The sequence below is a fragment of the Panicum virgatum genome, chromosome 9N (assembly GCF_016808335.1).
Source record: "Panicum virgatum strain AP13 chromosome 9N, P.virgatum_v5, whole genome shotgun sequence".
In the NCBI taxonomy this organism is placed as follows: domain Eukaryota; kingdom Viridiplantae; phylum Streptophyta; class Magnoliopsida; order Poales; family Poaceae; genus Panicum; species Panicum virgatum.
Genome location: NC_053153.1, coordinates 74,336,155 through 74,363,573, shown reverse-complemented (window position 1 = coordinate 74,363,573; position 27,419 = coordinate 74,336,155). Strand labels below are relative to the sequence as shown.

The following is a 27,419-nucleotide window of genomic DNA, read 5'->3' as shown; positions in this document are numbered from 1 at the left end:
AATCCACGCAAACTATACTAAATGAACGATTTTTTGAGAAAATTTGACACCATTAGATTCGTCACACCTTAAAGTATTTTTAGAAATTTTTCATTTTTTTGAATTCAAATTTGAATTTTGAATTTGGACCGGTTTGGTACCGGTCCGAATTTGCAAAGCTTTTTTTTGTGTCCTTGCTCCTACTTTGTTTCAAGTGCAACTGTGATTTGCCCTCATTCATTTAAATTTTGTGAGTTTACCTTTTACTTTTCACAAGTACGATTTTGCACTTGGTCTTTATGCAATTACCTTTATTTTGACTGTTGACGAGGAGTAAAATGACATCGACTTGTGAATAATAAAATGAGTACGAACACAAATGCGCAATTGAAATTCGCAGTACATTCTGCGGACTCACGGCGCGGGATCTATTCACCTTTCAACTTCATCTATCGAGCTTAAATGAAAATACAAGAATTGACATTCCAGCCCAGGTGATGACAGGGAACAGTTCTGCATTCTCGATCAGGGCATTTGACGTATTTATGGCTTCCAAAAATATCATGTACACACTGGGAATGGCAACACCCTGCCACCATCATAGAGCATACAAAAACATTGTGGGCCAAACAGCTCTGAACCCTGAATGAAATTCTCAACGCTTGGTGAGATGCTCAAGAGAGTACTCCTGGTCAAAACCTAGGTAGGAATCTGACACCAAAATCAGTTTCGTCTCCTGAAAGAAAATTCCCTCGTGAGAACAGTAAAAGATAAAAGTTTCTCTCAGAAATTCAAAGCATGTCTATGATGTTCATGGTTAATGCAGAGTTGCAGACTATGCAATCATATTACTGCAGAATTAGGTCTTTTTGTATATTCCTTTAGGTTCAACATAGCAGAAAGCCAGCTAAGAGTCCCCAGCTACACGTCTTCCTCCTATCCCCATCTGCATTTCCCTTGGATTGGCATATAACATTGTGTACTATGGGATCCATTTCATAGAGCAAATGGATAAGGCAGTTTGGTGGCTGGGTGTTGACTGTGCATTATGCTGAAAAGGTCATCTTGTTATAAAAAAAGCGAACTGTGTAGTAACTCGTGGAATAAATATTCACATGTGCATCAAGTCATCCAAAACGAGAACAAAAGATCTTCACACTTAGCATAGCTTAGCCAAGCAAAATTCATTTACCTGGACATTGAACATCTGTGGCAATTCCATGCGAGTGTTAACCACCCGATCTGCAAAACTAATTCTTTTTAAACCATACAACTCTGAGCTTGTAGCATTCCCCAGGACCAGCCACCAAGCTTCTTGTTTTGCCTACAGAAAACATCAAAAGGTTCAATGCAAAACAACCATTGAAGTTCAACAACACACATTCACATCACATAGAAACTGCTAAGCTAAAGAAATCTATATTAATTAGCAGTCATACAAAAAATTGTAATTCCCAATAAATGTGGAAGGCAGCGATGTTCTTAGAACATATCTATTCCAACTCAATTTATGTGTGGAACAGGTGTCACCCCAATTAGTGTATAATCATCCAGTTAGGCTGTAATACGACTCAAACAATAAAAGCTACCGATTTCTTAGAGCATCGCAAAGCATTCATCGACAACTAGTGATTTCTAGGATCATGATTGTGCAGTGAATAATTATCAGTTTTTTTGGTAATATTATCAGTATGTGTTTCCAATTTGCATGAGTTCTAACACCAAAAGCATTGGATTATTCCACAAGCTTCAGGCAGTGGGTGCGTTTGTTCGCTCCAACCCCTGGATTTGCAGGATCTGGAGTTTGAAGGCAAAACGATGACTCATGCAAAACCCCTAAATCTATCCACAAACAATCCCATTGCCAGTTTGCCACCGGACTTAAGGTGACACATTTACTAGTCAAACCAGTAGTAACTTGTGAGGTTTCCTTTCCAGTTGCAATAACAATTTCTTTCCCAGTGGCTCCATTTCGAAGATCAAGACAAATGGCAACCAATTTCAGTAGCAAACTAATAAATTTACCAAATATGAAAAAACATGAATTTGTCTATTCAGTCTTGTCATATCAAACACAAAATTTCTAGTTTATAACATGATACAATTTATTTGTCAACTTACTAAGCTGCTACACCATGTATTAAAAAAAAGTCAGCCCTGGGGGAAAGACCACACCCGGATATTAACAGCAGAAGGGATTTCTGCCCAGGTGCATGCTACATTGCTACACCATGTATTATAAACCTATATGGTATTAGTATTTCTTGCAAACATATAGGCTCTGTTCAGTTCTGAAATGGGTTTCCTAAATTATCAGGACAAAAGGAGTAAATGTTTATTCATTTTGATTCCCTTGTAACATTTTTTTTATACAATACCTTAAACAATGAACCCTCTATGTTACATTTAATCGTTGCATCTAATCCACATGGAAAATTAATCAGATACTGACCTTGGGAAATCTAGGTGCAAATGCTCTTGATGTTGAACGCCGTGAATTTTTCAATTGCACTCTGATGTTTAAAGTTGGAGATTTGGACCGATCTTGTTCATTCTGAAGCTGAAGTTTCACATCAACACGAGGGAAATGTTGCAGATCCTGCACAATGAAATACAGTATTCAGGAGAGAAACAGAATGATCTCTGCACTTACAAGGAAAAATACTAATAATGAGCTTCTCACTTTCAAATATATAATCAAATTGTGGACACCATTCATGACACATATTTTGTCATAAATAGAATCTGTAGAAATCATGGACATTTAAAATCACCAGTTGCTGAGATCAACACATACAATATTGAATATTATTTGCGGCCCAATTTTCTGTAACATGTTAGCTAACATTTCCAAACAATCAGCTTGCTGCGCTTGAATTTCCATAACTAATTCAAGTATACTGGACAGTTACGGACCACTTTACTTTCAATTAATGTCCAAATGATTAGGAAAATAGTTTGACCTGTTGGTGTATAGGTGAGCCCATGTATAGAGGCCCATCTAGAGGCCCATGTATAGGATCTATATATCCCACCCTTCTAGGGTTTGGAGGAATACAAAGCCATTATTCTCTCCTACATGGTATCATAGTCTCTCTCTCCTCTCCTCTCGCACCAGCCGCCGCCGCCTCCATGGCCGGCCGGCCGCCGGCGCCGCCGGCCCTCTCCTTCCCTCCCCTCTCCTCCTTCCCTCCACTCTTCCCTGCTACTGGATCGGGCGCAGGCCCCTCGGATCAGGGCTCCCCTGCAGCCGCGGATCCCCTACATCCCTACCGCTCCCCTGCTGCTGGATCGAGCGGGGCCGCCCCGGCAGCCGCGGGCGCGGGCCCCTACGCCTGGCGCGCCCCTGCGCCCCCCTCCCCTGCTGCTGGATCGGTCGCCCCTGCCACTGCGGGCGCAACCCCTCGGCCTGGCGCGCCCCTGCGGCCGCCCCCCTCCCCCCGTGGTCTACTTCCCGCCGCCCGTGCTGCACTAGGCCGCGGCGCCGCCGCCGTGGCAGCACCCGCGCGTGCCGCAGCACCCTCCAGCGGGCGCTGCCTCCCCTGCTCGCGCCGTGAGCGCCGCGCAGGCCGAGGACACCGCGAGCGCCGCACGCGCCACGGGATCGAAGCATGTGGAGATCGACCTACACTTCGTGCGCGACAGAGTCGCCATCGGAGATGTTCGGATACTCCATATCCCGACTACCTCCCAGTTTGCTGATATCTTCACCAAGGGACTGCTCTCCTCGACCTTCTCGGAGTTTCGCTCCAGCCTCAACGTAGCCGGTAGCTAGTTGTGGCCTTTGTACTCTATTTGTACTCTTTTCTTGTCCAGTCTTGAACACCGCTGTGCCGGTAGTTCAGACTGCGGAGGGGGGGGGGGTTGGCTTTCTTGTTGTCCAGTCTTGAACACCGCTGCGCCGGTAGTTCAGACTGCCGGGGGGGGTGTTAGTGTATATGTGAGCCCATTTATAGAGGCTCATCTAGAGGCCCATGTATATGATCTATATATCCCACCCTTCTAGGGTTTGGATGAATACAAGCCATTATTCTCTCCTACATGACCTGCCAAATTTAAGTGAGAAAAGCAGCACCTGGTACAACTCTGATGCAGAAAATGGTTGAAGGAGCCTGTGCAATTCTTCATGAGAAAAATCCAGCAAGGCTGAGACTGTTGAGACTCCTCTACCCCGGAGATGACCTAGAATATCATCATTCATGGATGGCAACATCCAGAGTGATGAGTCCCTCTCAAACCAGAGACCCTGGCAAGTAAAATGGATTTAGTTCAAGATAAATACTTGTAATAGTACAATGCAATTCGACATAGGACTATTTTTCAAAAAATATTAAGAAGCATCTGAACAATGAAATTCACCTGTATGATCATCTGCAAGAGATGCATGCAAGACAAAGCACTTGAAAGCCATCCACTATTGGCACATACGTCAATCATTGCCTGTATAATACGTATGCTCTGATCAAGAACTGATTTCAAGTCTGTGGCGTAATCACTAATTGGTAATTCAGCTCTTGAGAAATGTGCCTGTAAGACAGATAGAAACAAAAATGACAATCACTATATCATTGCGCAAAGAATACTGTTAGAATGAAGGGAAAATTGGATTCTTACCACTAAAAGATTCAGACTTTGGAAAAATAGAATTGAAAGATTCAGCTTTAGGAAATTAGCATTGAAAGGTTTGCTCCGTTATCAATTTCTACCATCCTTGTGAACTCAACGTCAACAGCCGTACAACAAGAGAGCTTCAGACCTCACCAGCCACCTCCCTCTTCCTATCTGGGCCCCACTCGTCACCCTAACCTCCAGCAGCCCCTGCCACTGCTGCAGCCCTTGCAGCACCAGTAGCCCCCGCCGCAGTTCGGGACGGCGGCGAGCCCTCTGTTCCCATCGCAGCTCGTGGCGTGGGAGGTGCAGCAGCAAATGCTGCTGTGCTACTGGAGGCATGAGCGAGGCGCTTAACCTGAGGACGTGCGGGTTCAGTCGCGGGCCCCGCGCTGTACCAGCAGCTACTGCATTCAGCGGGGCCGGCCAAGCTCTACCGTGGCGTGCGGATGGGGAAGTGGGTGGTGGAGATCCGCCTCCTGCGGAACAGCACACGGCTATAGCTCGACACTCTGCAAAGCTTCATGTTGGGAGCCAGTCAGCCAGCGGCCACGCACAGGTGCCAATTGGAAAAATGTTGCCCACGATTGCATGCTGCGTTGCCTTTGCTCAGGTGATTTTGGTTGGTTTGAAGCTGGAACAAGATGGCGTGCGTGATTGGGAGTGACCGCCACCCGCCGCTTGATCACTGGCCGGCCGGATGGGTGTGCAGCATTGCGGCAGCACATCACGGCTCGTGCCCGCTGTTAGAGTATATTAGGCAACTCCGGATATGGTTAGTTTAGGATTGATTGTAATCCTGGGATAACCTTCCTTATCTCTAGGAGATGCTACTTGCTCTCCAAGCCATGTACTCCTATATACACCGCCCAAGAGGCTCAATGCAATACATCGACCACATTATACGCATCCTACCGCCGGTTCTCCCTCGCAGCAGCGCCGCTCCTCTCTTCCTCCCTCGCAGCAGTGCCGCCGCTCCTCCCTTCCGCCCCGCATGCCCCTCCTCCCTTCCGCCGGCGCTCCCCTGCACATCGACTGCAGCCGTAGCAGACCCGTGCAGCAATGAACCCCGGTGTCCCCTCCATCTGCTCAAATGGAGCACCGCAGCCGCTCCCCCTTCAAGTCCTCGCACCTCCCCAGTTTCTTGGGGGCCAGATCTCGCTGGCGCCGGTGCCGTCGAGGATGAGGAAGGCGGAGGTCGTCGCCTGCTAGTTCTGGTAACCTTCTTGCTCCTCCTTTCATCTCCCGGTCGCTCCTTCCGCTTGCTCTTCCTCTCTTCTAGCTGGGCGTTGGCGACGCCTTGGCCTCCCTGAGCGCCTTGACGCCTTGGCGTCTAGGCGACGCCTTAAGAACATTGATGGTATCACGAGTTAAAGTTTCGACCTAGGTGTTGGCCCAAACATGGATCTTTTGGTGGAAAGCCCGGAGGTCAGCTTGACCAACGGGCCGCTTGATTGAATCAAGACAACAACTCGGTTCATTACAAGGGAGAGGGCTGCTGCTTATATAGGCAGAGCCTTCACCTACTCCCAACAACTTTAACACTTTAGCCAAAAGCACCTCATGATCAACTTGAGGGCCAAGGCAACACACACTGCAAAAATAAAAGTGCAGGAAAATAAGATACAAGTGCTAGCTTAATCCTATCACTAGGCTTCTGCTTCCGCAGCCGCCGCCGCGCTCAGCCCCCGAGGAGATCGATCTCCACCGGGGGCAGCGCCCTCGTAGGATGCGCCGCGGATCCCTCTGATCCGCCGCGCTGTCGTGGTCGTCAAGTAGCAGAAGGGCGCACCTCTACCCATGGTCGCGGCGCCGCTCGTCATCCTCGTCAGGCACCACGTCACCATGGGGCTGCCGGCTCTCGCCTCCTCGCTGCGCATCTGGATCCGTCGACACCGCACCGTCTCCTCCAGTGCATGTGGCCCCGCCCCACTCTTCCCTCCCGTGCCGCCGTTACCGCTGCGAGCGACTGTGCGGCTGCGGAGGGAGCACGAGGGGCGCCGGGCTGCAGCACTGTTGGAGCTGCTCGGGTCGAGCGGATTGCGGAGGGTCGCCGCCGCCGCCCCTCCCTCGGGCTGCCGCGGGGAGCCCATCCTGTTGCCGCCGCGGGGAGACCCCACCTTGGGCGCTGGCAAGGGTGGAGCGACTCCGGTAGTCTGGGGCCTGGGTGCGCAGTTACTCTTCTTCCCCTGCTCTTTTTTTTTTCTCTTCCTGCGTGCCTGCGTGGGGGAGGAGGAAAGATAAGGGTGGGGGACGGGTAATGCTTGGTGCACCCAGAGCTCCACACGGAGGTCTATCTGCTGCTGCTGTTTTTTTTTCTTTTCCGATCTAAGACCGATTTGCGTTGCCCTGCCGTTCATCGCCGATCATCGTCGACACTCCCGAAGGACGAGGTTGTTGCTGCGCCCTCCAGGCTGCAGCGACGACGCTCGTGATCAAGCTACCCTACCGGTGTCGTCGCCTTTTCAGGCGGTGGCGCCACTCGCCGCCGGTCTTCATCAAGCAGGCGCTCGATCCGCCTCCGCGCCTCCAGCCGTTCTCACGCGGACATCGCCGCCGATGTTCCCGAAGGAAGACGTCGTCGCCACCCCTGATCTGAACGCGACACTTGCTGCAACCTGCGCCGTTGCCACCCCTGTCCTGAGCGTGACCTAAGTCGCAAACTGCGCCGTTTACCATCGTCATCCGCCGCACCGTCCTGCTGCGGTCTTCGGCCAGAAGCTGCTGAGTTTGTGTACTCGAGCACCTCGACGACGCTTCGACCCGCGCCCCTCCACGGCTTCGACCACGTCCACCTCGACTTCGGCTACTACGGCACTAAAAGGCTGTCATCTGCATGAGTCTCCAGTCAAAGCTTTTGCACCAGCGTTCCGACTGCAGGGGGGATACATCTCCATTGTTCTCCAGTCTGACCGTTCGTGTTGCTACCGCTACGACTGCGGGGGGATGTTAGAGTATATTAGGCAACTCCGGGTATGGTTAGTTTAGGATTGATTGTAATCCCGGGATAACCTTCCTTATCTCTAGGAGAGGCTACTTGCCCTCCAAGCCATGTACTCCTATATATACCGTCCAAGGGGCTCAATGCAATACATCGACCACATTATACACATCCTACCTTTCCTACACCCGCGAACTGGGGTATGGGGTGGGGAGACACGCATCCCCATCGTGGCCGCGGTTGGCCCTCCGAGCACTCAAATCCGGTGAGTGGATTTCTGATTCTGGGTTTCTCGAGCTCGCAGTCATTTTCGTTTTCCCCATCACCCCTCCTGTCCACCGGCCATGCCTGCTGGAGGTTAGGGATGACGAGTGGAGCCCCGGTGTCATAGGGAGAGGGAGGTGGCAGGTGAGGTCTGATGCTCTCGTGTTGTAGTGTTGTTAACGTTGAGTTCATGGAATGGTAGAAAGCAGTAACAGAGCAACCTTTCAATGCTAATTTTCTAAAGATGAATCTTTCGATGGTATTTTTCCAAAGTCTTCAACCATATATGTACCTGAAAGAGCAAGTTGGCTTTAACATGTGGATCATCAAGGTGGTGTTGATCAACTGGATACAGGACATTTCCACTGAGTGTTCGATTCAAGTTATCCTGAAACAGCAAAGAGCATAAATGCATAAATGATCACAACATGCCAAGAATCAAGTTCAGAGTGTACTAAGGCCAGAATGCTTTTAGAAATTAGCTGTATGAATTTCAATTCCTATCCTTAATCAATGCAGTGATATCATGCCTTGGAAGGAAAGAAAATTGCTGATTCAATTATCTACAAACAAAAATGGGGTAATGCTTGGTTTCTTAACGAACGAGAAAAAAGAATACCTCATTGTGGCGTACAGGAAGCTCATCAAATTCTGCAGCAGCTGACAGTATGTGCACAAAGGCCTAGCAACAGAATCAAAGCTGTTCATTATCTGCCACTCCAAATTAACTCAAACAATTAACCTGGGAACAAGTAGGGCTAAAAACTTACTTCCAATGATGTATTGGGGCCAATATTTGACCCAAACATTGAAACAGTGAGGTAGCTGAGGTAATACTGTGCTGCTATTTTTCCCAAAATCAAGTACTTTACAGAGCGGTCATCCACTCTTATGCATCCACTGTCCTCAAGATCTTCAAATGTAGTTTCGACTAACCTGTTTGGACAAAAATGGGAAGACATACCATCAAATTGTTGTAAAGCAAATCAAAACTTATGCTTAAATGAATTCCTCAGTTCCCACCTTGAGAGATAAGAATTCAAGGTATTTGTTTCAGTATCCTCCAATCCATAGTAGGCTGGATTAACAACCTGCGATGTAGCAACAAAACATAGAGTTTCCAAGATGTCTCTATCGCACCTATGAAAGATTCTTACAACAGTCTTGATCCCTTCACAGCAGATCACTTTGACAAGCCATAGATTTGAATCGGCACAACAATAAGACAGTTTATACATTACTAAATTGACAATTGAATATTTATCCATATGATTTCAGATTTTATAGTAATGGTCTTGGTTTCAGACCTTTTAATTAGAAAATGTACCAGTCAAACAATCAATCTGAGGATAAAAAAAAAGATCTAGAGTGTGTCAAAGATTGTGTATCCGGAACTTTTAGCTGGCTGAGTTTAGTGCAGGAAAAATAAAAAACGTACTGAAAAGGATTTTACAAGATAAATACCAATCTGCGATATAGGTAGGTCCAAGTGAGATAAATGATCGCTTCCTCCTTGTTGCTGATGGTGCCAGAAACAATTTCTGCATTTATGTGATCGTGCAAGTGCTCCCTCAGATTACTCTCCACAGGAAATGGTTCGTAGAGGAACTGAAAATTATAACATTTAGTGTTAAAGTCAAGATAAAAGATGCATTAGGGATTGTTCATTAGCAGAGAAGAAAAATGCATGACCTTCTTGTAAAAGCTCTTTTTTGGTTCATGGACGAGAATAACAGCTTTGCCATGTTGGTCGAATTGCGGTCGACCAGCACGACCCATCATTTGCAGAATATCTGTGATATCATAATCAATGTATCTTTTTGTTTTGCCATCATAGTATTCAGTGCCCTACAAGATAGATATTAAATGAGCACTGAAGTAAATCACCAATAAGGACCAAGAAAATTCAATGCACTATGTCACCTTGATTATGACCAGATGAGCTGGAAGATTGACACCCCACGCCAACGTGCTGGTACATACCAGTACCTGGAAAAACCATCAAGCAACAAGAAAGTTTGTTTAAGTTTTGCTTAAGCATGTAACTAGCATGCTTAACATGAGAAGTCTATCAAAGAACACACCTGAATCCTATTGTTTGAAAAGAGTTCCTCAACCAAGGATCTGTCTCTGTCATTTAAACCTGCATGATGCAGACCTATGCCAAACTGCAGAGTATGCCTCAAATTACTATCAGAAACTTGTGACAGAACCATGTCTAGGGAGTTGTCATCCATGCTCAGGAACTGCCTTGGTTTTTCGTCTGATGCTGCAAGCTGCACGTAGAGCACATTCGACGGATAAGATAGCAGCAATGTATATAGCCATCTAGTTGCACAGATTCAAATTAGCATTCCACCTGAATGATATCAAGGGCTGTAAGTCTTGTCTGTCGACGTGATGACACAAAAATGAGAACAGGTTTATTGGGTGAATGAGAGCATATGGCTGCATAAGCTGGTTTGTTCATGCTATTCATTCTCGGACAGTAGAATTTCCCAGGATATCCCTGTTAAAACAGAAAAGGAAACATGAGTTACAGCGCAAAGCTTTTTAATGCTGTGATCTACCAAACATGTTTCTCCAATGGCCATCTAGTATAGTATCTTTCCACAAGGTAATTTCGAATATCATTATATTTCTCAAAGTAACTGCAAGTTCAAAATTACAATACCAATATACTTGTTTGTGCATTTTCAGAAAGAACCACCCAAAAATGAATAAGAGTTAATAAAATGATTCCCAAGCTTGTTGAGGTAGGCTAGAGATGAAACCCAACAAGAGGCACCAGAAACAAACAAATAAATAAATAACAAAGGGAAAAGTGACAAAGAGTTGTTGGTAATAGTAATAATCATAAAAGAGGGCTACTAGCCTAGGCCATGATTCGAGACATGAATTGATGGTTCCATGCGCTCCTATCCAAAGCTAGTCGATTGAGTATATTCCAACCTTGTAAGTTTCTCTTTATTGCTTCCTCCCACATTATGTTTGGTTGACACCAACTCATCTTATGTTATCACACCTTAAAATGCTGCTATGCACTGGTGCCACTAGAGGCCTCTGTTGGATATGACCAAAACCATCTTAGCCGATGTATTGGTGTCACCCCTACCCTATCACATATATTGTTATTTCACACCCTACACTTCCTATTATGACCACGAATCTATCCCAACAGGTGCACCTTTGCTATGCTTATCTGCTGGATATGCCGCCATAAAACATTATTTCGCCTAATCATCCTATAGAACTTAGCTTATTTCTTTTGTGGCACCTGTATCATGGAGGATGGTAGAATCTTGGCACCATTTCAATCCAAGTTTCAATTCTATGACAAAAATCTTCATCGATATTGCCATCCCTCTATAGGTTCAATCCTAAATACCTGTACTGCCAAACTAACCACACCCTCCTCATGTCCAGTATCACTGAAGTCACAACACATATGCTCAGTTCTAGTCCTACTTAGTCTAAAACATTTCGAGTCCAATGTTTACCTCCACAACTCCAATTTCTTGTTAACCCCCATCCTACTATCATCAACTAGCACCACATTGCCAGCAAAGATCATACACCAAGAGATCCCTCCTTTTATTTCCCTTGTGACATCATCCATCATCAAAGCAGATTATTGAGAAAAATTAATACTATAAAGTACTGGGTACAGGCTTTTTCCAGCAAACCTACTCAATGCAACCAATCTACGAGGAGATTATCACTCTAAAAAAATATCAGCAACATCTTTGCGAACTAGAATAGGAATTTAAGGCAATAAAAGAAATCTGGCTTACCTGGATATGCACTTCAAGAGGTACAGGCCTCACACTAGGCTTGAAATTGAATAGACCGTCATCCGTAACGCCCAACCAATCAGCTAAATCACTGAAGTATTTGCCAGATGAAAGTAGTCAGCCAATGGAGCAAAAGTACTGCAATGATCGTGTAGGTACACAGTACTAGTTGAAAACACGATTTCATGATAACACCTACTATCTCAAATACATTATGAGAGAATATTGCTCGCATTCATATCCTAGGGGAATACTTTATACATCAAAGTGATTGAGCACAAGCAAGAAGCAAAAGCATCACTTCAAAACATACCGAGCATTTGCTAATGCTGTTGATAAACCGACAAACCGAATTGAACGATCTGTTTGTGACGAGATATATCGCATTCTTGATACAATGACCTGAAAAAACAGAAATTCCATTATGCTAATAATTGATAGTAAACAAATTTAAAACAAACAAACAAACAAAAAAGAACGAACACAACAAAAACATAAGATAGAAGGGGTTACCTCAAGGATGGGTCCACGGTCAGCTCCCAAAAGATGTATCTCATCCAATATCATGAGCCCCACCTATCAATAATATTGTAAGCAATACCTAATAACTGAAATGAAATGATCTTTTCTACATGATCTACAGAAGTAGCTAATAATGGAGGACAGATCTAGACCTTCATAACATAGCTTCTACTATGCCAACTTCGACTAATCCCATCCCATTTTTCAGGGGTAGAAATTATGATGTCAGCTGATAATAGGGCCATCAAATCTGGAGTGAAGTCACCAGTCATCTCAACCTACCAAAAGCATTACTTCAGTTAAGATTTACATTTTGAAGTATTGGAGAAATACAACTTGTGAAGTGTTCTCTACCATCTTCTTCCCAAGCTGGGTTACAAGACGTTTTCTCCAATCATTCATTCTCTCTCGCACAATAGCCTTTAGAGGGGCAATGTAAACTACCTAAAAAGGTATTGAAAGATATTAACATGACATTATGACACAAAAAATGGTTTTCATTCAATCTCAGTAAAACCTTCATGTCCGGTTGAGTATTGAAAAGATGAAGCATTGCTAGTTCTGCCGAAATTGTCTTTCCACTTCCAGTTGGAGCTCCCAAAAGTACATTATTATCCGTGTGATAAAGAACATGGAAAGCCTGAAAAAGATGAGATAAAAATTTAATAGTTTACATATAAAAGAGAAAAGTTCAGCAAGCTGGAGCAAACTGTTGGCAACAGTACTAGTTGTGTTTGGGCATTATACAGTAAGTGGATGCACACCGTAAGCATCTTATGATCCTTAGAAAAATGGATACATAATGGATGCATATGTTGAGCACTTGGTAACTTCTACAGATGATTCTGCCATCTTATGTTCATCAAGAGTACAATTTTTTCCCACAGACAAATGACCATTATAAACAGACTGCTGGTCACAGTTACATAAAAAAATAAAACAATTTGATCAGAATAGTTACAAAAGCTTAACTATCAATCCCTACCATGCAGACCATAGCATAGACGGCTTAAATAAAAGATAACTGGGCCAAAAATGCACCTGAGTTTGTATCGGATTGAAATGTGAAAATCTGTAGAGATCCTCATATGTTTTGTTGCCAAGAGCACTCAGCGGAAGAGGCTTCAAGTCCAAAAGTTCAGTGTGCGTTATTTGTGTCTGTGTGAACAGATGCATCACTCAGTATATTATAAAAAATAAACACCATAGACCGGCAGTAAGCAATTGTGAAATTCACCTGTGGCAATGTCAGATTATGAAAAGAAACAGTAAAGAGTGACTCAGCATGTAACCATGAGTCTGATATGGCTCGTATATAGTACTGTGGTGGGTGAGGTTCAAATATTGGTATATTAAAAGATATCTTTGTGGGTGTTCCTCTTGCCATCTTCTTTGTCAGTGTGAATAGCTCAGAGTGATAGATGGTGTCATTTTCAGAATCCTGGAAAATAAAATTTATTGTTACTGAACAAATGCCTGCCTGCAATAGGAATCAAGTATGAAAAATTTAAACTCAAAACATTGCATTTGTGTAAAAGGTTCCTGAAGATGATGACATCTCATCTCTATGCATGCCCTGGCAGGGTATCAGGAATGGATAGGTGCTACCAATCTTTCAAGGTCATATAAATGGTCTCCTCAAAATGTCAAAAGCAAGCAAATATAATTGCATTAAGCATGAAGTTTTTCTCAATCCTGCTACACCTCTAAAATGGTGTAGCTGCACATACATAACAATAATACATGTACGCTCACATACCTCAACAATAATCCACCATCGTTCTGACATGCCATGATAACGATCTTTCCACACAAAATCAGGCGTTATATGCAGGTCAACCTACAAAATTATCATAAGTGATTGCACAATTAGTAGTCATAAAAAAAAGAAGAAACAGGAGACAATAATTAATTGACATTAGCTCTTACTTTAAGAACCGTCCTAGTGATTGGGCTCACAATTGCAGATAAGTTGACATATGGGAAGTATCCAACGTATTGCTTAACCAGCTTCAGTAAAAGGATGTTAATAGGATTAATAAGCAGAACTTTTACTGCTAATCACAAAGCTTTTTAAGCCAAGGCATACCTTTCCCTGGTGAGAAAACCGGATCAGTGCTCCAATTTCATTTTCCTCCATCTCATAAAGACGATCCAGATCAACATTTCTTTCCTCAAGTTTCCACAATATCTAATCCAGAGAGAAAGAATTACATTTCAAAAATAAGGTAAACATGACAAAGTAGTTGTAACTGATAGCAAACCTGAGGAGAAAGATCCTTATCAAACTGCCTAAGTGGATGGAGATGAGGCCATATTTTGCGGTCCACGGCCTTGCAATATTCTAGTAATAAGGATGACATCTCAGACCACCCCCGACGCAGACAAATCTCAAATAGTGCTCTCATAATGCGAGCCAAACTTTGACTAATGTATTGAGCATCAGAATGTAAAGAGGAGCTATCAATTGGAGCACGGGATGTATAAACCTGCAAGATTGACAAAATACCTCAATTACGATATTGTTAGTTCAAACATAACAAGAGAGTAACAGTCCTCAACAGCAACCTGTATGAGAATTGAAATTTTCCCATGTTTGTCAGTAGGCCCACCCTTAATTTCCAAGGGGCACGCTTTCCTAGCAAGGGCTTCTAATTCATCCTGTTCTTCTTCTCTCACTACAATATTTTCAAATTCAGAGGAATGGGCCACCATAGTAATCACCTGAGGTAGTACCCAGACAGACAGGTTAGTAAAACTTCGCAAGCATCGCAAGCAGTACATATACAAAAAACTAAATGTGTACCTCACTTTCACTCATGTGACGTCGAAGCATCTCATTGTAAGTCTCAACACTGGAGTACTGAAGGTAAAAGTGGCTTGCAATTCGACCTAGTTCTGTGCAGTAAAAGTTTCCACTCTTTTCATCATAGCGCATCATCTTAGCTTTGTCTAGTGCACGTGCAGCATCAATAATGAATGTTCTTTGTTTCGCGCCCATAGAAGGATCTCCCAAAACCTGAAGAAATATATGAGGTGGAAATAAGAACTTAGAAACTTATAGTCAGAACTACATTATAAAAGAACATCACTTAGAAAAATATAGAGAACATGCAATACTTTCAGATGTACAGTTTGTATTTTTTTTAACAGAGCAATGTGTCAAAAACCTTATACTACAAAATGCATTCTTCTCAGACAAATTTCTGTCATACTAATTTGCATTGAAGTTGTGAATGGTGGAAGAAAAGGTTACCTCTTCCCAAGTTATTCCATAAACCAGAGGATTAGTCTTCATCCTTATAAATAAGTATGTATAGCCAAGCCAAGCACAGGCCTCCCTGACATTTGTTACAGTGCCCAAGGCAACCTCAGCATTTAAATTATCTTTCAGAGATCCAAGGAACTGCAAGATTATATAGTTAACAAGAAATTAATTGTGGATTAAAAGAACATATAACAATAAACCAACTTCTGGAGACCACAAGCAAATTAGGAAATGAAACTTGTCCCATTATCCAACAACTTCACGTTAGGATCGCAGGGTATGTTATATGTCCATTTGCGACTAGAAGTCATCACATCACAGACCCCCTAGACCAATTTTTTCTACTGTTGGAACATATTTTTTCTACTATTGGAAGCAGTAGAAAAATATTTCTGAAAAATGCTAGCAGTAGGGGAAAATATTCCAACAGTAGAGAAAAATTGTTCCAGGAGGTGTGATGTGATAGCTTTTAGTCGCATATGCAACAAATAATATTTCTCGACAATCACCCCTACATTATGGTCTTATTTAACCCATAATTAAACAAGTTTCATTATTGTTTTTAGTGTCCTGGTATGCTAACCTGGCTCTCTATTGGAAGCTGACTTGTCAATAACCTTAAGTAATAAGCCAATTTGTCATGTGTTGTGATAATAATTCCTTCACCACTTTTATCGAACTGTGGCCTTCCAGCACGTCCGAAGATCTAACAAAAAAAAATGAATGGATGAACATCAGAAACATAAGACTGTTTGAATGAAGAAATGATGACAATGGTACAGAATCATGAAAAGCTCAGATAGGAACCTGCATCACATCAAGCATCCCCAGGTCTCGCCACCCACCAGCTTTAGGATCATATAGCTGTGTGCCCTGTTATTGGAGTTGGAGTATATTATTTTACTTAGCAAGTGCATAAAAGGGACCCTGAACAATGTGAAGCAAGCATGTTTTGAATCCATGGATCAACCGGAGATGCATGCAAGGAACCTAGGGGTTGCAATGCTCATCCATCTTATCAAACAGTAAAAAAAACTAAAAGAAGCTCATGCAGAACTTGAGACTTTCAGTATGGCCTTCCAGCAGAACATTGGTAAACATTGTTAATACCAATGTTCTATATTGATGTAAAACTATCCCCAAAAGTAGTTCTACTAATTACCTTGTCCTAAACCTCAAAGGGAATCATTAGGCCAATCTCGGTGCACAGTTTCATTGCACAGTTACCATGATTTCAAACTTGGTAACTGTGCTGGCTGGGTTCCATGGGGATGAAACTCCTCTCCCATCCCATGAAACCCCTCACTCTCCTCATAATGACGCTGCCAAGCAAAATTGCTGATGTGGCATGTTATTTAATGCTCATGAAACTCCCATCAAGACTGGTCTTACTAGATCAAACAAAACAGCATTTAATACCAATATATATCAATATATGTCTCTGTATTGATGCCAAACTATCTCTATAAGTACTGATATATGGACAGGCATTCATTTCATTCTAGAAATATTAAGTCAAGAGATAAGGTATGATGAGCTGCAGAGGAAAATGCTGATTTCTCTCAATCGACCAATAGCGTATGCATGCACCATCAATTGTTCAGAACTAAAAAAATAGAAACAAAAAATAAGCACAAACAGATACTAACCTTTATAACAACTGTGTGAGCTGGTAAGTTTACTCCCCAAGCCAAAGTTGCTGTACAAACAAGGACCTAAATTGAAAGAAGTTAGCACAAGACTAGACAATACTGGAGTACCCAGGAACACTTACTTTCAAAAGCCCATCACCAAACAAGCGCTCCATCAAACTTCTGTCAGAACGTATCATTCCAGCATTATGTATGCCAAACCCAGATTCGAAAAATTCAACAACTTCACGACTTTTTGCTCTACTAACATCTTTCTGCAACCATAATACTAAGTAAATAACAGTTACTATATTAATGGTCAATGAAACCATAAGGTAACCATATACCTTGATTAATGGAAACTGGGGATGATCTGCGCTTGAAAATAATTCCAGCTCCCCTGCTTTTGCAGCTAGGTCGATCTGAGAAGAATGCAAAAAGAATCAGAAACTAGAAATTATCTGATTAGTTAAAACACAATTCACTTCATGAAAAAGATATAGCATGAAAGGACCTTAAACCTTGAATGGTGCCTTATCCCTTATGAATAGAAGCCATCAATTTAAAATAAATATTCTTGCCATTTCAGTATACATATGTCCTATTAGTCGGGAGTTATCCTTTCAAAATACTACCTCCTTTAAAAAATGAACTAATTGGCTTGTCCTAAACATCATAAATTACAGAACAGAGGGAGTACAAGTTTATTGAGGAAAGAGAGCATACTTTTTGCGTATTTCCACCCTATACACCTAACTAATGGTGTGGAAGGGGCCTATGAGGTCATTACACTTAGATCCTTGGTTTCTACACATGATCATTGTGGACTACTCCCTCTGTTCCACTTAAATCCTTGATTTCCATAATGGACAAACATTGTGAAACATATTTTTTCCTAAGGCCATGGATCAGATATAGCAAAAGCCTTGGAGCAGCCCCGCAGATCAGATCCACGAGTTCCAACGCACTTTCTAAATATTATTTTAAATAACAAAAAAAGAACAAAAAGATGCGAGACGTTCTTGAGTATATACATGTATGGCATCAGAATTTGATGAACATTAACATTTACGAGACATCACAGAAGCAAACAATAGGAAAACAACATTTTAATGCTACCACCATCGAGTAATTAGGTGATGGCTCACACAAGAAAGGTACAAGACTTACCAGGGTTCTAGCAGTCTTCCCAGTGTCCTTACGAGTATGAACAAAAACCAATGCTTGGTGACCTTGCTTAATGGACTCCACAACCTGTCAATTTGAATAAGAGTCGTGTATTAGGTATGAATGTAGAAATCAAGAGAGAACCGTGCTGGCCAAGAGAAAAGACCTTCTCATAGCACAAAGTATTGAATAGTTCAGTTTTCTTAGTGTAATCCCTTTCACTGATCCCAATGTATTGCTGAGCAAGAGGAACTGGACGATAACTTGAATCAAAAAAGAAAAGGCCAGTCTCTGGATTAACCCGCAAAAATTGTGCAACCTGAAAAATGTGAAGTTCCATGATCTTATTAATTGCAGTACAGGAAGCGTACATACATGATAGTTAATGTAAGAAGGTAACAGACCTCTAAGTAGGTAGGCAGGGTAGCAGATAGGCCAACAATGCGAATCATTGATTGCATAGACTCAACTTGTTGCATTCAATCAATTCATAACGAACTAGGTAAAAAAACATCATGCAAAGAAGAACAGGCAATTGTTATGTCCTAACATCAAGTAATCAGTTTGAGGTCGCTGAAAAAAAATAGTTTGGGGTATAAGCATCTCTTTTCTACAGCTTTTATAAATTCACTGCCATGATTATTGATACCTGATGTGGTGGATGGATTGGTAAGCGTAGGTTAGGCAATACCCGCCCCCCGAGGAGGCTCTGGGATTGTTTTGATCCTAATCTGTTGCTTGCTTTATTGATAAGGCCGGACTCCTTTATATAGAGCCGGAAGGGTACAGAGTACAAGTCCTTGTTTAACTCTAACTAACACAAATCCAAACCGAATAGATTACAAATTAACTAAAAATCACACGTCTGCAGCCGTGGCCTCCTTCTTGCGCCGCTGGTATGTGCGCCCAACAAAGGCGTCCACAACAATACCATTAAGGCAAAGAGAAATGAATCACAGGAAATTAAACAAGATGTAAAACAAGAAGAGACAGTTTATCAGTGCCTGCGCAGGCATGCGATCAGTTTGGAGTACACCACCTATGCTTCCTCCAATCTTTACAAATTATTATAGTGATTTTTAAACACCAAAGCAGAGAGAAGTTGCTCCCTTTTTGTGTAAGAACTTACCTGGCGGAGAGTTCGAGCTACTAGTGCCTCAATTACTGAACCTCTTTCATCATTTAGAAGGTGCACTTCATCAATAATCATCAGCTTAACCAGCATTGAAAGTGACATGTCACTACTTTTGCGTGTAATGACATCCCATTTCTCAGGAGTAGTCACTATCATCTGCCCAATGCACCAAGTAAGTACAGCTCAAAAGCACTAAGTTAAAAAAATGAGGTAAGAGAGTACCTGTGTTTCTTCAATCTCATTTTTGGTCAACTGCATATCTCCTGTAAGTTCTCTAACAACCAGGTTCAATGGAGATAATCGGCGACTGAATGTCTCTGTTACCTCTGCAGCCAAGGCCTAAATAACATTTTTTGGGGGTAAATGGTAATGGTCCCGAGAACATCCAAAACTAGTAGATAAGAAGACAAAGCAAGGGAGAAGAATACCTTCATTGGAGCAACATAGACTATCTTAAACTCATTTTTATGTAAAATGCCATCCCTAAAGTGCTGTTTAACCTGCAAAAGAAATTTGTTACTCCAATATCCAAGATTTCAATCACAAAGATTTATCGGGAAACAAAAATCTCAAGAAAACAAATATAAACTTGTAAAAATCAGTGATTTGTAGGCTTTGGTACAGCTTTTCCATGGTTTTGGTATACCTCATGAAGAACTGCTATCATTGCAATATTTGTTTTCCCAGCACCTGTTGGGGCGCAAACCTGGAAATTTGTGCAAGTTAGCTATGTAGCAGAAGACCGTATGGGGTGATCGAGCATGATTGCATAGACAGTAAATTTAGTGACGCACTAGAATATTCTCATTGGTGTAGTATGTAGCTTGGAAAATGCGACTCTGCACACGATTGAGTGACTTGTATCCCTGGAAGGCAGCTTGGGCGAACTCATCTAATTCTCTTATTTCAATCTGAAAAAATATGTGTGTGAGAGAGAGAGAGAGTGCTCCACAGTTATCGACAAAAAAAAGAACTCCAAGTAATGATGCTACAGGCATAGCAGAGGCAGCCAGATGTTACAAAACTGCTAACGCTAAAGTAAATAGAAGTGATACTGACACAATCATTTTACCAAGTATACCAAGCAAAAAGAAAGAGGATAATTGTAATATTGTATGTATGGAAAAACGACTTTTGTCTTATATCCACAGATTAAAATCAATAAAGTGAAACAGAAAAAGGTCAAGCGAATACTAGGTTTCACCATTCCACATTCTAAGGTCACTTAAGGAAATCTCAAATTAGAAAAGAGGTCCACTTAAGTTGGAAAACCGTCTCGAAATAAATGTAACGCAGGACTTCTCATTGAAACTACTTTCGAGAAAAGAGTTAACACATTAACAGAGGAAAATAAAGGATAAGACCAATATGTTTACCAGCTTCTCATTGGGTTTCAGTGATGCCGTTGGAGTTGGTGGAATCTTCACTTCTTCATAGCCCTTCATGTGTTTCCTTGTGGTTCCTTGAGGAAGGGAAGTTACTTGAAAACTATCTGCCCCTTCTCCAGTACCAATCACATCATCAAATGGCTGCTTTCTTTCACTTGCCAAAAGGAGGGATAAGAAATCATCTACACCAATATCACCATTGCCAGTGTCTACACCACGTTTGCCACGTTTTTCCTCTTTCCTCCTAATCTTATCAAGTTGGCGCTCAGACTCTGTTTGTACAGTTACCTGCAGGCATAATAGATGAGAATTCATTCTAACATCTAACAGGTACCCACAATACATGAGACAGCATACTAGGAAGTTCTCAAACCTGTGTGCCATAAGTTGGCATCTTTGGTTGGTTACTTGAGGTCATTTTCTCAGATTTCAATATCGTCAATCCATGTTGAATTGCATCTACTAGCTCTTTTCTATGCTGTAGAGCATGAAATAATCAGATTAGATTCCAATATTGTCATATGGTACAGAAAGAAATTAAGTATGCTTAAAGAACAAATGAGGTGGCCTTCATTTCCATGTTTATTCTCATGTGTTCACAGCAAATTCTTGCAAACTCTAGTACTCGATCATTACTGTAGAGCACCTTTCACACTTAGCCAAAACAAACAGATAAATAAAACTTCTGTAGACAATTCATGCAATTTTGGGGTTTAAGCACACTGGTAGAAGGATTCTTAAGTTCCTACTGGATCTACAAATATTTCTTTAAGACTCAGATACATGGAAGTCATTGCACGAAGAACTAACAGCGCAGTTCTATTAATAACTGGTCGTGTATTTTAACTTTTCTGGAAGGAAAATGTCATGATCGAACTCTCTCATAGTGAGCTCTATGTTTGAGCCTCGCCCTTGAATTAGGGTTAACTGGTTGCTTCAATCATTATCATGGTGAAACCTTGCAAAGGAATGAAGAACCAAACCAACCAAGGATCTGTATTGAAGTCTAAAATCCTCTTACAAACTTAGAATTACCAGGAGTAAGGAATTTAGTAGATTGTATATCATGAAACAGCCAAGCACCTTTTGGTCAGTACAGGGATAGTCCACTAGGAGATTAACAGCTGTACTAATTTAGGCGTTCTCCTCTAAACTTCTAGTTTTTTTCCCGTGACCACGCTGATACCTGAATCCTGGCCAGACTGTAGCATTTGTACATGTGGATGATTTGTTGGTTTATTGTAAGTTATCGCATTAGTTCTACCAACTATCAAGTCTTTGTAGGCCTTGTTTGTATGCCAGAAACAAGTTGTAAAGATGCAGGATTAAAAGGCGCAGCATAAACTGTACAGTGAAAATTATCTTCAAATTCTTTCTTTTAGTCATCTGATTCCCATCCCCACATAACATGAAGGAACTGTATCTAAAGTGAAGATAACAAGGCCCCTTACCAAAAGAAGATCCTGAACTATTTCAAATGCAGTGTCGCCAACCAGGTCCAACAGCTCACCAGCTATCTGCAAGGTGGTGGGAAAACCAGATGATTGCAGCAACAAAAATTAAATTAGAGGCCGTATTCAGTAGAACATTAAAAACCTCATCGCCCGCTTTATTTGATAGGAGCACTCTGCACAAGGCCATTGCAAGTTCATCTCCTGAGAACGAGCCATCACTTCTAGTTATCAAATTGCATTGATCTTTCAGCCACCTCAAACTCACAGAACCCCTAATAGCAGTTAAATTACTAGTTGCGGATGTGCTCCAAGCATCATAATGCCCTTTTTCAAATGTTTCACTGCCCAATTCAGCACTTCCTAAGGGTATGTCAAGAGAAACATCAATAACGAAACGAGCAGGTGGCTTGAAATCAAAGTTTGCTCCAAATTCACTTCTCTCATTTTCATCTACATCATCTGCTATCCTGTGGGCAAATTCATGGGCGCTTGCCCGTTGAAGGGAACCAAGCTTCTGAGCTAACTGAGCTAGCTTCTTTAGAACTGAGTCTTGTACAGTATAGCCCACAAGCCTTTCCAATTCATTCCTGATGAGATAAAAAAATGTAATTATTGGAAATCCAGCAAAAAGAGCTTACAGCATCCACATTATACACAAAAAAAAACATGCAAAAAGGTAATATGCTGGGAAACTTATGTAGCCCAGTGCAAAGGATCAGCATATATATTGAACTGATTCAACTGGCATATTGCTGCAGGGATCCTAGCCATTATATGAATCATGTTAGTGTACTACTAGCCATGTGTGACATCAGCTTTTCCATTTGAAATTCCAATGCATTAAAGAGCTCTCTAGTCACAGGGCACAGAACTGAGCCCCATAACAAAATAAAAGGTAAAAAGAATAGAAGTGTCTCCTTGTCAATTGATTGAGATTTAGTTTTCCTTCAATCACCCTTTTGTTGCTAAACAACAACAACAACAACAAAGCCTTTTGTCCCAAGCGAGTTGGGGTAGGCTAGAGATGAAACCCAAAAGACACAAAGGTCATGGTTCAGGCACGTTGATAGCTAGTCTCCAAGCGCTCCTATTGGATCTAAATTCAACCATCCAGAATTACCTTCTCTCCCTTATCTTTTTCTCTCCTCCTCCCGCATCCCGCATCTGCTCATCTTCCTCGTGCCTCCCGCGCCGTCGCAACTCCCCCGCCGCCGCACGCTCCCACTCGGCTCCAGCAGCCTCCGCCACCACCCTCCTCCACGGCCCAACACTAACCCATTTGGCTGAGACGGCCCCGCCGCCTCCACTTCCGCTCCGCTGCCATCTCTTCCACCACCACCGGCGGCCGGCAAGCCACCCTGGAGCTCCCTCTACTGCCGGGCACTGAGGTAAGCCCCTAACCCCCAAACCCTAACCTGATTCTTCATCTTCATTCAATTTTTAGTATAAATCTTGGTGATTGATGCCTAAGCAAGATTTCAATCGATTGACAAGGAGTAAATCTGAAAAAGAATTACCAAGTTTAGAAGCCTCAGCTAAAAAACTTTAGACATGGCATGCTTGTTACTACCTTTTGACAAGGGCTCTTTGGGCGGCATCATACTCCATGTCATCGCCACCAAACATGGCATATGCAGTCTGAGCAACTTCATGGAGTTCTTCAGACACTACCTCTCCATTCAACATCTCCACCACTGCCCCGATAAATTGCTTATATGCCTGGCGCACTTCGCTGGGAGCTGCAACACAAGTTGCGATTTCGATCAGTTAAGCTAAATCATAATCACACATAAACACGCGCACGCCCCAGAAAAAGGGGTAAAAAAACAAAAACAAGACATCACAGGTCTAGCAACCCGGCGCGTGCGAGCGAGCTGATATGGGTTTGAAAACATTACCGTCGTCCCAGCCGGGCACGATCTTCCGGGCGAGCTCCCACTCGTCATGCGGCCTGAGGAGACAACGAGCAACACGAAATCGTCAGGTTTTCCCCAGCAGCGATTGGGGTTGGGGAAGCACCAGTGATCGGCGCATGGGGAGGGAGTGGAACCTGGGGAGGGTGAGGGCCTGGAGGACGGTCTTGCGGAGGAGGTAGGCCTGGTCGGCGTCGAAGTGCCCGCGGAGCGCGCTAGTCAAGCGCGGAAGCGGCGCGAGCATCCCGGAGCCGAATCGCGGCGCGCCGGCGGCGGTTTGGGGTGGGGGGGGGGGGGTGGCGAACGATGGTGGAGTTGAGTGGAGAGGCGATGGCGGCGGCGCGATTTCGGCCTGCCGATGGCTTGGACTTCGGTTTGGATCGCGTCCCACCGAGGGCCGGACTTGCGCGGCACGGAAGCCGGGAAAGCGCCGGCGCACGGTGGCTGTGGCGCTTGGTTTCTGCCCGCCCGGCCGCCCCAGACTCTGGGTCTGGCTGGTCAAGCGGCGCGCTGGTAACGGGGTGATAACCACGCCAAGACCTTGTTTCCCGTCAAAAAAAACTTTACACATCAATATGATAATTTTGAATACATATATAATATATTAAATATAGATAAAAAATCAATTTTCACATGTAAATTACGAGATGAATCTTTTGAGCCTAATTAATCTATAATCAGACAATAAATTGTTACAGTAAATATATGCTAATGATAGATTAATTAGCCTTAATAAATTCATCTCGTAGTTTACAAACAAATTTTGTAATTAGTTTTGTGATTAATATATGTCTAATATTTAAAATATGAAAAGATTTCATTTCAAAAACTTTACACAAAGAACTAAACAAAGCCCAAATTATATAGGGCCTGTTTGGGAGGCCTTCTTACGCGGCTCCACGTGAAGCCCTCCCAAACGGACATTTTTGCAGCAGCTCTAGGGTGTGGAGCCGCATCTGGAGCCAGCCTCCAGGTGAAGCCCTCCCAAACGGACATTTTTGCGGCAGCTCTAGGGGTGGAGCCGCATCTGGAGCCAGCGATGGCTTCCACAGAGTAGGTGGAGCCACGAAAACGTGGCTTCGAGCGGCTCCTCCCGCAGACCCGTGGTCCAAGACCGTTTTGCCACCGACCGCGCGCGGCGCCTCCTCGCAACAGCCAGCGAGGCGGCGGTAGGAGGCCGGGCGGGGCAGTGCGGGAGACCGGCCAACGGCGGGAGCTCGCGGCAAGGCGGGGCAGAGGCCGGCTGGCGGCGGGGCGGGGCGAGGCGGGAGGCTGGCCGGCGGCGGGAGGAGGAGGCGCAGGCAGAGGCCGCCGCCGACGGGAGGAGGCGGTGCGGGCAGAGGCCGCCGCCCGCGGGAGGTGGGGCCGTAGGCCGAGGTCGGCGGTGGCGGGAGGAGGAGCCGCGCCCGAGGCCACCGGCGACGGGTGGAGGCGGCACGGGATGCTGCGGATGCCGCCGGCCACGGTGGAAGGAGGCGCACGGGAGGGAACGGATAAGAAGAGAATGCAGGAAAGAAAAGAAAAGGAAAACGAAAGTGGGAAAAAGTAAAAAATAGCTAAAGGGCATGTTAGACATTTGACCTCTTCAATCCATTCATGAAAATATGTGAAGCGTTTTGCCAAACATTCTTCGAAACGGCTCCAGCTCCACCAGAGAAGCCGCTCCACCAGAACAGCTGGAGCCGGAGCTATTTTTGGAGGAGCCGAAGCTCTGCCAAACAGACCCATACTCTCTCCATCCCCGAAGATCATTCGTTTAGAAATTTTCACACTGTTCATTTAGAAAATTTTACACACAATACTAATAAAAAATTAACTTATTACTTTTCTAATTAATTATACCTTATTACCCGACATCCTTAATAAATACAAATACATTGGAAATAGAAAAATAGCTTCTACTTTAAGTATTTGATTTCCCATAACTTTCTGATCTACTTAATAGTTTTTTTACTTAACATTGCTTTAACTAAATGAACCTCATTACAATCTAAATGAACCGTTTTTATAGGGCAAATTTTAATGGATGAGCAGTTTTTGTGGGACCGAGGAAGTATCTTCTAGCAAATGTATTGGTGTGTTGCTACGGAAAAATATATAAACATATTAATTAGTATATAAAATTATACATCTATATAACCTATATAGATGGTACCCACTAACTATTTCTCTCTACATGCAATGTGTTCACATCATCCCCCACTAAGTGTCACACTAACTTCGTACGTTGTCCTTACTGCATAATACAGGCATCGTATGTTATAAAAAAAAAGTGTCACACTAACTTACAACCTTTCGTGCAATCTATTCATATTTCATTATTAATTACAAAAATATCCATATCATCTCTACTATTTGCAATACTTTTAACTTTTAGTCTATTAATATAAATCATATAGTTACGTTATTTTTTCATCACTTATTCGTATATAATATGATCAAATATTGTATTGATGTTTCTTCTATTAGCGTATTGATTTTTACCAAATCCTATAAACAAAAAATGTCCATGTCATCTCTACTATGTGCAATATTTTTAATCATTAATCTATTAACGTAAAGTCATATACATACATACGTTATTTTTTCATCATCTATTATTCTATAATGTGATCAAATGTTCTAATTCTTCTATTAGCTTATCAATTTTTACCGGATCCGATAAAAAAATAGCATGCAAGTAGAAAATGCATATCATTTATTTCTCTCAACATACAAGCTATGTATTCACAACTTATAGGAACCCATTATATTAGATTTCACATCACTATCCACTAGGATAGGACCATCTATTTATGTCTTCTACTAATTTTTTATGAATATTGTCATGCAATCACTTTAGTGTTTCTACTTTCATATTAAAATTTTATTTAAGAAATCTCGTAGCAACGCACGGGGTATCACCTAGTTATAAATAATAATATGGTACATGTCGGTCTAGAATTTAGTCCTTTTCTATTTTACTCGGTAAACACTAATTCTAAATGGTTTTGGATTCTTAACTCAATATACGGTCACTCCGATTTCGATTAGGACTCCAGTTAATGGATCAAGGAATCATTGCTTGCTTTAGTAAGTAGTAGAAAAATAGAAATAGAGATATCGTATGTGGTACGTGTCCTCAGTTGAGGACTTCAACTGTTTTCTATTTTACTTGTTAAGCGTTAATTCTAAATGCTGTTGGACTCTCAATATATGGCTATCCGGATCCGATTAGTATTTCGAATAACAGATCAAGGAATCAATCCTTACTTTACTTTAGAAACGAAGAAGAGATTAAAAGATGTCAACTTTAAAACCAGCCCAGCCCAGCCCACCACCCATCATCCTTCTCAAATTAAATCAAACCAATGAT

The 27,419-nt window shown here is 42.7% G+C and overlaps 1 protein-coding gene across 1 annotated transcript; it reads right to left on the bottom strand.

Annotated features, from left to right (window-relative positions):
* Positions 1–318: 318 nt before the first annotated feature.
* LOC120692061 (DExH-box ATP-dependent RNA helicase DExH14-like) lies at positions 319–24,524 on the bottom strand. The gene is made up of 49 exons (XM_039975271.1): positions 24,202–24,524; positions 24,050–24,102; positions 23,722–23,890; positions 22,294–22,738; positions 22,149–22,214; positions 21,071–21,175; positions 20,686–20,985; positions 20,104–20,220; positions 19,956–20,015; positions 19,738–19,809; positions 19,532–19,648; positions 19,304–19,465; positions 18,579–18,644; positions 18,341–18,493; positions 18,178–18,261; positions 17,355–17,429; positions 17,151–17,282; positions 17,026–17,091; positions 16,184–16,249; positions 15,960–16,082; positions 15,365–15,514; positions 14,915–15,127; positions 14,677–14,832; positions 14,373–14,597; positions 14,198–14,299; positions 14,038–14,118; positions 13,868–13,948; positions 13,346–13,549; positions 13,150–13,266; positions 12,626–12,748; positions 12,463–12,552; positions 12,261–12,386; positions 12,100–12,162; positions 11,900–11,988; positions 11,587–11,677; positions 10,152–10,301; positions 9,877–10,068; positions 9,716–9,781; positions 9,485–9,640; positions 9,257–9,400; positions 8,816–8,883; positions 8,563–8,728; positions 8,412–8,474; positions 8,085–8,180; positions 4,339–4,506; positions 4,055–4,225; positions 2,432–2,578; positions 1,172–1,303; positions 319–715 (listed from the first exon to the last, which is right to left on the bottom strand). Exons 1-49 carry the CDS (start codon positions 24,306–24,308, stop codon positions 635–637), a joined length of 6,249 nt encoding a protein of 2,082 aa, XP_039831205.1. The 5' UTR covers positions 24,309–24,524; the 3' UTR covers positions 319–634.
* Between the last annotated feature and the right edge of the window lie 2,895 nt (positions 24,525–27,419).

Bases quoted from the DNA above. Each gene is read 5' to 3' on its own strand.
- LOC120692061 (XM_039975271.1), bottom strand. From the start codon at position 24,308: ATGCTCGCGCCGCTTCCGCGCTTGACTAGCGCGCTCCGCGGGCACTTC. The intron at 22,739-23,721 runs GTAGTAACAAGC...TTATCTCATCAG, and splicing joins CAAAGAGCCCTTGTCAAAAG to GAATGAATTGGAAAGGCTTG. The intron at 2,579-4,054 runs GTGCTGCTTTTC...TTCATTGTGCAG, and splicing joins CTGCATCAGAGTTGTACCAG to GATCTGCAACATTTCCCTCG.